This window comes from Monopterus albus, unplaced genomic scaffold (assembly GCF_001952655.1).
Source record: "Monopterus albus unplaced genomic scaffold, M_albus_1.0 scaffold17.1, whole genome shotgun sequence".
NCBI lineage: Eukaryota > Metazoa > Chordata > Actinopteri > Synbranchiformes > Synbranchidae > Monopterus > Monopterus albus.
The window spans coordinates 2,208,618-2,222,825 of record NW_018127897.1 but is presented as its reverse complement, the minus strand read 5'-3'; the positions used below and the strand labels follow the sequence as shown (position 1 = coordinate 2,222,825).

The 14,208-nt window shown below is 42.2% G+C and overlaps 1 protein-coding gene across 2 annotated transcripts; it reads right to left on the bottom strand.

Annotated features, from left to right (window-relative positions):
- Nucleotides 1-8,922: 8,922 nt before the first annotated feature.
- Nucleotides 8,923-12,916, bottom strand: irx3a (iroquois homeobox 3a). 2 transcript variants are annotated; one of them, XM_020592342.1, is made up of 2 exons: nt 12,854-12,916; nt 8,923-11,122 (listed from the first exon to the last, which is right to left on the bottom strand). In XM_020592342.1, the coding sequence occupies exons 1-2, from the start codon at nt 12,869-12,871 to the stop codon at nt 10,070-10,072; spliced, it is 1,071 nt and encodes a 356-aa protein (XP_020447998.1). In that variant the 5' UTR covers nt 12,872-12,916; the 3' UTR covers nt 8,923-10,069. The 2 variants fall into 2 exon arrangements, with proteins under 2 accessions (XP_020447998.1, XP_020447997.1); XM_020592341.1 differs by lacking the exon at nt 12,854-12,916 and adding an exon at nt 11,721-12,226.
- Nucleotides 12,917-14,208: the final 1,292 nt, after the last annotated feature.

Genomic DNA, 14,208 nt, shown 5'->3' with positions numbered 1-14,208 from the left:
CAGCCTATTGCACAGCAGCTGGATGCCTCTCACTGCTGGTAGGATATGAGCAATTAGCAAGAAAGACCTTTTAGCTCTGCCAGCTGATTTGTGGCCAGGTTCTGCATATGCCTGTTATTCACTTTGACATTTCATCTTCTCAGTTGTCACAGTCTTTATTCTGTATAACCACAATATAAACAATAATGATGAAGTAATAATCAAAACGGAGGCATTATCTTAATTTTGTTTTACCCCTGCGCCAGTGTCCACTGGTTGAACCTGTGAGAGACAGCTCATAAGTGAATGTTCTTGTGCAGAGTGGAGGTCTCTGGAGAGCAAGAGCAAGTCAGCCGGGGGAGTCTTCCCCAGTCAGCCCAGGGGAAATGGATGACAGTTACACTACCCTCCGGCCAATTAACTGTCATTCTAGCTGTTGGTTTAACTTGTTGACCTTACCTCTTCTCTGCTGTTTGTCTTATCATTTCTGGAAAAGAGGACCTCATCTGTGTATGTAAAGTGGATTGGTGACCTTCAGGGAAAGGGAACAAAGGTCATAGTTCATCCTTTGTATATTTCTTTCGCGTGACGGCAAATATGCCGAGAAGTCTTCTGGGAATCCGGGGGACGTAGGAGGAGAGAAGTCCTGTGGGATTGAAAGGGAGCTATCTGTTATTACTTCCAATTACTTCCCAATCTCTCGCTCTATCTACCTGTAAAATAACATTAGATATGCCTGTTCTCATGGCCATTTATAGATGAAGGCTGAGCTTTCTCAGTGATGAGGCCCACGGGAGCTCAAGGTCCACACTCCTCTCCCTTAAGTCATTAGCTAACTGAATGTATTCTCAGATCTGATGGAGCAAAGTTAATTTCTTCAGGAACTGCACAAGTTCTGTCTTTGAGATGAAGCATGGACATTAGTAGGAGGAAACTGAATGCAGCTGCCATGTTTGTTGCTGGGTGAGCGTGGGTTTGAGGCTGATGTGTGAATAGGGGTTACAGTTCCAGTGAGCGCTGCTGTTTTAGCATGACAACAGAAGAGGGCGGGTTGTAGCGACCCTTCTGCAAGGGGAGGCAGTGACACATTGCCCAGCCCTCTCTGTTTGTGAGAGTGCCACTTTATTGGGCCCAGTCGCCACTAAGGCGCAAAACCTAGACAGCCTACACAGCTGGAGATGGCAGGGAGCATTTATACTGAATGCCTGGCTTATTGAGATACTTTTCTGCCCTGTGTCTCACAAGAACCCACTTCCTATTTCCCATCTTGTCGCTGACATGAGAAGGGGTTGACAGTTTTTCATTATGCTGTCTAGATTAAATATTCTCTGAATTTTGGAAAGATTGCGAGAGGAGGTCCTGGTAATTATTAACTCAAGATACTGAGAATTATTCTTCCCTGAACACACGTGCCACTTACTTAGTCTGTACCCTGGTAAGAAACTTGTTGTAATTAGTGGTGTATTTTCTATTACAAACACACTGTTTGGAGTCTAGAGCATGTTTTGCACTGCACCCCTTTACATTGTGTGTGAAGTCCTGTTGTCTTTTAAAGACAAGGCTTGTTTTGTTTAGAATTTAAAATTCTTGCAATCACATCAGGATATTTAACTGCACATTTATTTTACTTGGCTATTTAGGTAACTCTGGTTGTGACAAAACTGTCATCTTAAATTTTTTCCTGCGGTGTCTTAAGGCAACTTGTCTTGACTAGATGAGGGAGATTTCCCAGGGGTAGTTGTGAAGAGTTGACTGAGAACAGAATTTGGCTCAACAATCCTTCTTCAGCATGCATTTAGTTTCCTTATTATAGACAAGGCACCAATCTATCCTTATGCCACAACTGAATCACTCTGTCGCCCACCCTTTCATTCTCTCATAAACACTAACAAAACAAATGCATGCATGAATGCACACACTTGCACATACACACAGACACGCAGTGGCAGTATAGCTCTCACCATCTCTCATTTGCATGGCAATGCCATTATCTGGCTGTGAGGTGTCACGCTGAAGTGGCTGACAATAGGCCTGACAACAAGTTTATCTAAGCACAAAGAAAAGTTGAGAAGAATAGAGTACTTTCTCTGCCTCCTATTTTCCTCTGACTTTAGCATATACACTTTTAAAATCCCCATGGAGTACAAGGAAGCATGTCACTCGGCCTCATCCTGCATGATAAACCGGCAAATCCGTTATTTATAACCCTGGAAAAACCTGTGGTAAACACTTTGTATGAATAATATTTACTGTTTCAGCATTGCTTCTCTCAGAATATATGTTCTATTTCTATTCCTTTTTCATGTTTTGTGACTTTCTAACTTCTTTTTTTAATATAAAATATGTTTATTTCTATTAGATTTACTGTAAATTACTGTAACGAAATGTGCTGCTGCAGATTTGGCCAGGTCTTGGAAACAGGATCTGTGCTCTCAGCGGGACTAACTTGGTTAAATCAAAATAAAAAATTCAAAGGCTGAACTGCTTGTCAGTATTCATTAATAGTGGCAGATGCTGGATTCTATGCAGACACATGACTGCGGACATTCAGGCATGGAGGAGTGCAGGGACTATTGGTTGAAGTGAAGAGAATCAATAGCATGGTTTACAACTTAGACACCGGTAGGCATCATCATTACACAATGAAGCCCTCTCACCTGCTGTTATCGACCTTCCTCTCAGGTTTACAGCAGTGAACAACACTTTGCTTGCCTGGTGTGGTGTCTTATATAGTTCTGTATGTGTGTGTCTGGTTTCTAGTAGCAAAGCAAACACAACCTGTCTGGGTCATGCAGTAATGCATGGGGATGTGAAAAGCCATATCTGTGGTATCCATATTTGAATAAATCTTGTGTGCTGGAGTGTTGCAAAATACAGCATGATGATAAGCTGGAGCTACTGTGTCCAGTGCTAGTGAAGTTTCTGTTGTTCCTGTCTTGTGCTGATAAGCAGACTCAGCTCTGGGTGGCTAAACATTTCTTGTACGCAGTTTACCTCCAACTTAGCACCACGCTAGTTCTCAAGAACAATGATTAGCCAGCGAGCTGTCTGGATACACACCTACCACATGGAAGCTTTGACTTATTTGCACAAACCCATGTACAGTATGTATTAGACCATTGTGTGACATGTGTTTATATTAAAATATTTTATCCACAACAACTTAAGATTAGTACAAACCAGAGAAATGTTCAGTTTCTACATCAATAACTTAAGCAACCAAGGGTACGGAGGTCGAGGGTCATAGTGCGTTTAAAATTTAGAGTGATTATGTAAAAAACGGAGAAGTGCAAAGGAAGAAGGAGAACATAAAAATACCCACAACTAGTGATAACAATGCTTATAAGAAAATAAGTGCATTTTCTCACGTGCATGGCTGTATCACAGTGCAGGTGTCAGGTGCAGTTATACGATCATCAGTTAGTGTCTGATAGTCTATTAAAGAGGTTTCATGGATACTGACTCGATTTCATTTAGCTATAAACTGTCAGAAGGAATCCAAACCTAACCTGCTTCGCACATTGCTCAGAAGAATGTTTTGAAAAAGTTTCATATTGGCATTTTACATGCTCAGAAGTGAAAAAAGTATTTAAAAGGAACCTCGTATCAGCGGTGTGTAGCACTGATAGGAAGGTGATGGATATAGCCCCAAGGTGGAGGCTGTGAAAATGAACTTGAACTAAAGATGATGTGGATCAGAAGGAGGTGATCATCATTAGACTTCCTGTGGCCCCTCATCATGTGTTCCTTTACATTACTGTTATTAAAAAAAGAGAGGACTCCCTTAATAAAGTCTATTAATCACACTGGAGGGGGAGAGTCGCTTAATCGGTTCACCCTGTTGTGAGGGTCTTTAATCAATCAAACTCGCTGGTAATGTATTCATGGAAGATATAAGAAAGTCCTTGCTTGACAGTGTTCCAGTGAGGAAGAATTTATTAAGTTCTCTTTACCAGTCAGCTAATCCTGAGGAATCACAAATGCACTCCCACCCTACCGCACCCTTGTCTTTGTCACCTGGTACTGTGAATAAAAGGCGTCTCATAATGTATGAAGTCTGTACAGATATTGGAAACATCCAAAATATGTCCTCTCATTAACAGTGATGAGTGAAACTGTGAGTATTGGTATTTGTCAGCTACGCTCAGAGTGTAAAGTCACTGTTGTACAAGGCCTCCGCTGTGTTGGGTGATCTGGAGACATCACTCTCTTGCGATTCTCTCAAAAGCTGGAGAAAATGTGTCTTATTAGTTCACACGAGGTGGTGAAATTCTGTGCTACACCGCAGACTAATGTACAAAGCTGAGAAAGTGCAGGGCTGATGGTTTACTGGGCCTCTGTTAGTGACGTGTGAGCGGAGAGGGTGAGGAGAGGGGACGTCAGGCTGGTAAAATCATGCAGCTGTTGGAAGCAGCTTTGAGGCCAGGCATTTTTTTTTTTATAAACCCACTCCTCTGTTCATCTTCTCTGTACTGTAAATGCTTTATATGCACACTGACTTGGTAAAGAGATGAAGGAATGCATCATTTCACAAGAAACGTGTTAAAACATTCCTATAATATTTCCATAAAAACCTGTGTTCCTATAATTTTCTTTTATGCTCATTTAAAGATATTCACAGATGTCAAAACTTACTACAGTATTGTGAGAGTTAAATAAGAAAAGCTAGGAATATACACATACTGGGGCAGACACATGCTTTATAGAGGAGGGTGCATAGAAAGCCCTTACTGCCTTTGCTTTGTCCTGAGGAAGAATAAAAAAAACAGGCTATGCTTGGCTTCAAAGCTGCATTTCCATAATTGCCCTGTAACTTGGGCCTGTCTGAAGGATCTGAAGGGGGCAGAGAAAAGCATAATCTTTCAGCTGGGTGAACGGCAAAAGCCCCAACGCCTCTCCCTCTGGCCAGTCGGCCTGTCGCCCCCTTCCCCACTTGTTGCCTTTCGGATTCAGTCAAAGAATTCCTCTCTCTAACCTCCATCAACAAAAGGCATGAAATCAGTGGCCTCCCTCTCTCCCGTTTCAGCCTGAGAGAATGTCACTCCTTCTGGGCCTTTTGTCCTTTGCTCAGCCCAGAGAAACACAACAACCCCTCTCCTCTTGCACCCTGGCTATTCTTTAACATGTTGCTACTGCACTTTCACTCCAATGATGAATGTGCCATAAAACATGCAGGACACACAGACGTTGCATATCTTCAGCAGGGGTAAAACAGAGCTTTCCACTAGCTCCTCTTTCAGCTCCAGAAGTGCAACTAGTGTAACAAGTTTCTGTGGAGGGCTGTGTCCTGTAAGCCTATGTAGTAGGTATATGGTTTATAAGGATTCCCGCTCCTCCTGCGGTCAGCTAACCCACAGGACTGGTGCTTGCAAAAGAGCAGCCCCTCTCTTGGCCAGGGCGAGCACTGGGTGGGGGTGCAGTTGACAGTGGCTCATAAAAGTATTAGTCCAGTGAACAAAGACAGTGGGCTGCTTCTAAGCCTGACTAGGTCCACAAAGGAGGTGACATTTGTCTGTCTCGGTGGCAGGAGGGGGTGTGGCGGAACTGTCCAGGCTGGGGGGTAGAAGGAGGAGGAGGTGGTAGCGGTGGTGGGGCTACAATGACAGAAGGGATGGATGAGGTGAAAACACAAGACTGACCCTCTTTATTTGCAGCAGCCTCCTCTTTCACGGGGCACCTCTGGCCCCCTCCTTTGGACTGCTCTGGTGTTTATTTACTCCATAGTTTCTCCCCATTCACACACAGTCCTCTGATGGCTCCATTGGCCAGAGCCTTTCAGCCGCCTGGCACTGCTGTCCACCTTCTCCCAGATCAATGAACACTTCGAAAGACAGATTAAATTTCCTTTTAATGATTCCATCTTTCTCAGGTTTTCCCCTTCTAAATGGCTCTTTAATAGTGCATTACTTTCTCACCCATGTAGCTGCATGTAGTGCAGTCTCAGAGTATTGAGGGCAAAAAGGGAGTAGCAGTCGACAGCACTCAGGACAACATAATGTAAATGTGATTAGATGGGAAATTTATTTGTGCTATGTCAGATGCATCTGCGTTCTATACATATTTAATACTGCATAACAATCTGTTAATGGGAAAATAATTACAGGACAGTGACTATAACTGGGAATCTGTTGCTTTATAATGTGGCAAATCTTGAAAAATCCATGTTTTCACATTTTGATTATTGCCTCTAGCAAGTGTCCTCCTAGTACGTTTAATTCTTTCTTAACTTGTCTACATGTCTTACCATCTTGTGTTGAATAGGTTACCCTTAGCGTTTTAGGCAGCTGAGTGTTACTGTGCTACAGTGTGCCTTGCAGACTCTTAGCTTTTAACAAAGCATGGACTTCAGAAATGAGAAGAGAAGTCAATGCTGATTATTGCTCAATAGCCAGGAGAACATCCACTTATTGTGTGAGAAGAGGAGTGATGCACTGTGCCCCACTGGAAATTGTCCCCGTGTAGCTCAGAGCAAAAATGTTGGCTAATGCATTCCATTTACTCTTTGTAACCACGAGCAGGTTGGACACATATGGCAACATAAGCTGGCATGAGTACTTTGTTTCTGCTGAGGCATTTAAATCCTTAATTTCATGCACTGATCAGAGAAGAGAACCTGAGCTCTACACACCATCACTGGCCCTTCAGCAACATTTCAGTTGAATCCTCATGATCAAGAGGGGGCTTGCTCCGGGCCCCTCAGGAGCAAACATCCTGTGAACAGTGAGGAAATAAGCATCTTATTTATGACAAGGTTCAGTGTGTTCACATGCAGCCAGCTGCCTTTAGAAGCAGAAGGTAGCCTGTATTTTTAAAAAGAATTTTAGGTTTGTAGAAATCTTTATATCATTAATTCATGATATTTAACAGTAATATACTTGAAATTTAATGATTGAAATGTATTTTAGAGGCGTTTGTTTCATTTGCAATGAATATTTTTTAATGATTATTGTTTTTTCTTTTGTCATAAGACCAATTTTTTTCCTTTAAATTGTATAATTATGAAAAATCAATGTCCGTGTAATGCTATACTTCCTTTAGCAAAAGCAAGCGGGCAAACAGCTAAACATTTGTAAAAGCAGCTCTTACATCCATCAGCTCGCTGATGCCACTTATGAATATGCATGGCGCGGTTAGATGGGCCGCGCACGAACATAATTGATTAGGCAGGAAGGCAACATGGTGAGAGAAGCCCCGCAAGGCTCTGGATTCTATTCCTCGGCCGAGTTGGGGTTTGTTAAAGCATATCCTACACCAAGAGAGGACACAGCTCAGGCAAATCAGCGCTTTTCATCTGCCTTTGCTGCCCTGAATTACAGACAAAAGATATTGTCCTTGTTGACCATCTGAGCCTGGTCAAGGAGTGCGTGACAGACTGCGGTTCTTTTTATCTAGATCAACGCAATAATGAATCCAAATCCTTTCTAATTTAAACTCTAAAAATAAATAATGTCAGGTTAATAAAATAATGCCAATATTACAATGTCAACGAAAAGTTGGTTTTTTCTTTCGAGCAGGGTGAGTTAGGAGATCCAGGTTTGTTGAAAACGTTTTCAACATGAGCTTAATATATGTTGGCTGAGTTTAAATAGGATGTAGAAAAATAAGAATATGCACGACTAAGAGACTAAGACTGATGTCTGTGAACGTCTGGGGATATTTGATCATTTTAGCTACATTTGAATAAGAGGAATATTGACCGTGTTTTTCCACTGCTGACATTTTCTTTTTTCTACTTTCACCTTTAATTTTCGAACATTTGACTTCATCTTACCTTATTTAACTTGAAAACTATTGGTTTTTCCAGGATAACCGAGTCCCGTTAAGCATAAAGGATTTTTTTGTTTTGTTTTTTTGGCTTAGTAACGATTGTAAAAACCTATTTCATGTGATCAGTGGCTATGTGATCATTTAACTCTTTTACCTTTTGGTTCTGACAAAAGGTTTGTTGTGTCCTTAAGTCAAAGCACCTCTCTGCCTTATATTTCAGCACTTTTTTTTCCATTATATGTATATAAATAAAATCCATGCTTACTTTTGGAAGCATTAAAAATAAGTCTATTATTCATTTGACAGATGTACTGCGTTTGTAGTGTACATCATAAAATCATAACACCAAGACTTGGAAGCACGGTAAGATATTGTGACAGATTTATAAGAGCAAAATGTTGCTATCGGATTCCATAAAACAACCGATGGACAAACTGAATGGGAGGGAAAGGAGTGTGTGTGTGTGTGTGTGTGTGTGTGTGTGTGTGTGTACCGGAACATGGCCGACTGCGAGTGACTGTAGAGGGAGCTCCAACACTAAGTTTACATGAACTTCCTCTGATAAGGGCTCACACATGCAAATGATCACATCACGGGCAAACAAATTAAATGATGGTGTTATTACTTATACAGCGACGATATATTCCAATTACACCAGCGCGACGTTTGAGGGAAACCTATGGAATATGTGAAGAGCAAAAACAAATAACAAATTGAGCAAGATGAGATGTGAGAGTTGGCGAAAATCCATCTTTAGGATCAACTGAACCACAGTGACCAAGCAGCAGCGCTGCTCTAACAGCCATTCATTACCTCATGTCTTTTTATAGATCACAAGCAATTTCTGAAGAAATGGAATGAAAGAATTATTCATCTTAATGCGCCCGTTACGCCTCTATAAGGATAATCCCACAACATTAATATACAAATGTATGCCGCAATACTGGCTAATTAGCCTTAAGTCCCTCCACTATAAAGTGTGATAAATCCCTCTAGAATATTTACTTATCAGTGCCACGAGGATGAGGTCTGTGCCTCAGGCTGCCCACTAACACACACAAAGACCAAAGCAATGCTTTTCAAGCTGCAATGTACAATAACAGCCACCATCAAAAGCAGCTGTCAAAATAGTTCGGCCAAAAACCAACCATTACTTAAAGTTGCAGCAGTTCATTTATTAGCCAAAATATAGACTTTCTTGTACAATTTGGTTCACAAGTATGTACATATTCTTAACTTATATACAAAAACATTTGAACATCAAATCCTCACAGAACTTACAAAAAAAACAAACAAAAAAAAAAACCCACAGACTACAGGTTCATACATTATTACATTAGCAGTTTTACACAAGACATGCTTACAATGTAAGTATACAGAGATGTATTTTTCTTATTTTACATTCCATATTCAAATCAAAATTTAAAGAAAAAGAAGATGGTTGGAGGGTTACGGAGAGGACAGGGCCAAAAGAAGTTAGTTGGCTCTGAGGGGTAGAAAAAAAGCAGTGATAAAAACACTAATAATAGCCTCATGAAAAGCTAAAACACAAAGTCATATAAAAGTGACAATTGCCTTTCAAAACGAGCCGGTAGTGAATTTGCCTTGAGCTCATTTGCATGACCAAACAGGTAAGTGTAACATAGGCCTTGACGAAATAACACAAGCGCACAGAAGAAAAAAAAAAGACTAAATGCTAATTTGGGTAAATATGGCATTCAAAAAGGACGATGTGATATGGCAACAAAGGGAAAATTCCCACATGTGATTAAATGACAGTCTCACTATCTTTGAACTGGATGGAAGCTGTTTGAACAACTTCTCCACTGCATCCAAGGCACTAAGATCTCTCTGAAACTGTGGCAATCAAAATTAAAATGATTAAAAGAATTCAACTGCCTTTTAAAAGACCATTCTGGGTTTCAGTAAATACTGTGTTGAAGACTGGACTGACGGCTTGATATAAACTATTAAATACAAGCTCATGGGCCCTAATGTCTGGATGGAGCACTACCAAATAAAGGAGGGGATGGGGCACAAAAAGCAAGAACAATTTTCACCCAATTTAACATTATCTTAAATGCTTTCTGGTGGGGTTTCCGTAATCCCCTCGGACATTTTTCAAAGCAGTTACACACACCGCGCGCGCGCGCGCACACACACTGTAAACTACAACATCGTAACACTGTTCATCTGTGTGGCCTAAAGAGAAAAAAGATCAATGAACAAGCAAAAAAGGCAGAAGGAGGTCTAACATAATAGAAATGGATGACGGGCAATGGACTAGTGTCTTTGTTTCTGTAGTTATTTATACATGCGCGTCTCAGTGTCGGGGACATGTACCTGTGACTGAAGTCTCTGAACTATGACTCTTGTCCTCCGCTTGCCTGCTGCTGTAGAGGGCCAGGCCGGTGGCAGTGGCCTGGTTTGCCAGTCCCAGGTAATGATTAGAGTTCAGTAAAGCCAGCTGATGCGCCGAGAAGGCTCGATTCGTCCAGTTCTGGATTTTTCCAACGGGACAAGAAGAAATGAGTCTGTGAGGGGCGATTATGGTCTGGGCGGCCGAGCCTGCGGAGTTGGTGCCGTTCATTTGTGGCGATTTGCGCGGATTGTCAGGGGCCGTGGCTGTCTCTGCCAAAGACCAGATCTTTGGCTTTTGGGCTGGCGCAGGGTTGTTTTCTGAGGGGGGCGAGCTAACGGACACTGGGTTCAGTTTGAGCTGTTCTCCGTTTGGTTGGGACGCTTTGATGTCCAAAGAAGAGTGGTGTTGGTGGTGGCTGTGGAAGTGCTCTCTTCTCTCCACGTCTTTGCCATCTTTCCCCACAGCCTTTAGATACCGCTGTTCGGGCCCTTGTAAATCCTCATAGCCGTCAGAAATATCAGAGTCACTCCTCACGTCTAGTTTAATATCTGAATGCAGGTCGTCCTGGTCATCCAAGTCGTCCTTGCTCTCAATATTTTCCGTGTCGATGTTCTCCAAGTCGATCTCCTCCTCGTCCTCCCTCTTGTCCCCCTCCTCCCCCTCGTGATCGCTGCTGTAAACATTTCCCTCTTCGTCGGTGCGGTTCCGGGGGGCCCAGGTCATCTTGTTCTCCTTCTTTAGCCTCCTCCTGGCGTTGGCGAACCAGGTGGACACCTGGGTGAGGGTCATTTTGGTGATGATGGCCAGCATGATCTTCTCGCCCTTAGTTGGGTAGGGGTTCTTGCGGTGCTCGCTGAGCCAGGCCTTCAGGGTGCTGGTGCTCTCCCTGGTGGCGTTTTTGGGTCTGGACGGGTCACCGAACTGATATTGGCCATATGGGTAAAACGCAGGGTGATGGTGGGCAAACCCTGGGTGCTGAACACCGGGGCTGTCTTTCAGTTCATACTGAGGACCCTGCAAAGACAGAATCAAAGTGTCAGAGGGATTTAAAGTATTAATAACATCGGTTACTTACTCTGAAACTCTTCATCACAGTAAATAGAGCCATGTCCCCAGAACCGAATGTGGATTTGAAGTAACAAAACGACAATGAAGATTTTATTAAAATGTAAACAAACCAAAAGGCGACTGTATTTTGGCCACAACTCGAATCGTTATTTACCCCCAACAAGCTTCAAGATTAAATGACAAATTCAAGATTTTTTTCAAATTCCAATCAAAACCCTGGGACGAAGCTTTAGCTCCCTTTACACACTTGAACTTATTCCTGCAGCCTCCACAGCACATTGCATCATTTTACTAACTCCTGTCGTGTGAGTGTTTGACAAGTTATGTGACAGCAATAAGCCCAAAGTAATGCTAATGTGCTAATGTGTTACTTTTTAACTACTTTTAAAAATGACAAACGATTCAACGACAAAGTTCACCCCGGCGCTCTCTAACGATTCCAAAGTGGCCACAAAGCTCCCGGAAAGGCCCGTAAAGTTTATTCACACACGTTAAGAGCAACATAGAAGTTATGGTTGACTTAAGACAGAGCAGTGTGACTCACCAATTGGTTAAAAATTGATATATCGTTTGAGTAGGGGAGAAACGCTCCATAGCCCTGCGCTGCTGCGGCGAAAGGAGATCCATACATAGTTGAGAGGACGTTGGAGAGCGCGCCGGACGGACTGAGATCTGCGGCGGCCCGGGCATTGTTGGCGATCCCCTGGCGCTCCGGCGGGTATATCGGTCGGATGTACTGATATCCCAGTTGAGGGAAAGACATAGTGGTAGAAAAAGGGGGAAAAGTCTGCTGCAATCACACAAAGCAAGGGAATTGCCTCGATATCCACTTTTACAGTGTGAGCATGTGAGCAACAAAAGGTGCAAGCAAGGGAAGTCTATATTTCCTCTGAACAGCCAGTGTAAACGATCCGGTTGCGCCCTTTATTTCTTCCTCTTCTTCTTCTTTCCACCCTCACTTCCCTATTGATCTGGATGGACTAAGGTCAGGTCCTTACAGATTGCCTTAGATTATTGGGACTCCCTTGCTCAGATTGTCATTTCTAGTCGTTTAGAAGCCCCTCCTATTTCTCAGATCTCACACTCTCATACACGCTGCACACCAAACAGCTCTCTCTCTCCCTCTTTCTCTCCCTCTCTCTCTAGGAGAAGTGCACTGACGTCGCCAGCTCTTATTTGAATGGGATTTCAAATCTCATTTTATGGCTCGCCAGTCTATTTCATTTGTTCGCGTCTGTCCTATACCACAGCTTTTTTTTGTGTGTTAATACACACATTTTGCACAACAGTAAGCATTTTGATATCAATTATATATCACCTTGTGCAGTTTTCTTTTGTTACACAAATACAGAGGAAGGTGTTCTTTCCCGAAATGAATTCTGAAAATCGACAGCAAGAGCAGGTTACATTAACATTTTAATCCGGAAGTAAAGGTTAAGTTCAACACCACCTGAAGCCACTTTTCATCCCTAACGAAAAAAAACAACAAAACAATTTAGAACTTGCCGTTTTGAATTGATATAGCCTGTAACTTAAGTTAAAAATCTGAAAAGTCAAAGCCAAGTAGCCTGGACTAAATCACAAGGGGCTAAAAACAAAGGTAAAATAATGTAAAGTGAGTGTGTTTGTCTACTGACGGTGGGCAGTGGCCGTGCACGGACCACATGCTATACACACCTTTTTATTTGGAGCCATGGGTCGAGCTGGGCTTTCTGACACGGCTCTGATCGGTCCGGGGCTCTTTGAGTCGGAGTCAGTCCTTTCATTTGAGCCAGCACACGGATCGCATCAAAGACACAGCTGATGGTTACACTGGTAAAGAAGACCTGGAGATAAGTAAGACACATTTTAGTGGATTGGGCTGAAAACATGTTTATTCGGAGGAGCAACACTGATTCTAGTAGACAACAGCGAAAAGAAAATCAAAACAATAAACAAACACTATAGCTGACTGCTACTAGTAATAATAGTAATAATAGTAATAATAGTAATACCAGCAACAATAATAACAGTAAGGAAAAGCTTAAGTGTACAAATAATTTTGGGATTTTATATAAAGGCTCGTAATCCACAAATAATAATTTCTAAAAACATCGCCCTGACAGATTGCATCTTACGAAATCATTTGGATCATTTTGACGACAGCCAGATGTTTCTTATATATAATACGGATTAAAACCAAAACAAATGAGTCAGATTTGAAATTCTATGAATCAATATAAAAGTGTGTACCGGACACCTACGGTCGCTTTTCGACCCGAGCAGCATCTCAAAACAACCAGAGAAGTTGAACTGTTATTTCAGCCATATTATTTGAATGTGCTAAAGTCTTACTGTGTTATTGACAGCCAGATTAAGTCTCATCAGTCTCAGTTTAGTTTTGATAATGCGATCCGGGTTTCCAAGAACTCTCAGCTTGTATAAACCTTTAATCTTCTTTTGAAGCAGATAGTTATCGCTGTCTGGGAGGGATAATAGCAGCTGTAATTTCTTCTACACAGCTACCCATAAGGAGACGCCTTGTTTCTGTAAAACTGTCCTGAATCCGTGTGTGTTCCTCTCCAACATTCACCCCAACCCGTATCATGGGGTTATTAATTACAGCGGCTTGCCGGTGCCACTCCAGCGGAATGGTAATCACTACACAGCAGTCAATACACACACACACACACACACACACACACACAGTCAAATATACACATTACATTGACCTGCACACTGAGGGGACTAGACAGCCAAACGAAGGGTGGTTAAAGGTAAGTGGAAGGTGTTTGGCGTTTAGATACACAGCGTCATAATAAGTGTAAAAATAAAGAGAATTAAAGAAGGAATAAAGACGTCCTGACTTGTCATGAAGAAAGAGAAAAGAGAGAGGAAAAAAAAGAAAAAGTGTGTAGTCTGAAGGGACACGTGTCTCTATACTGGAGACCACGTCTCCCGGACGTTCCCCCTGAACCGCCCCACCCACCCAAGGCTGTCTGATTTATTGCTACCAATCAAACGCACCACAAACTAACTTAACACTTTCTCAC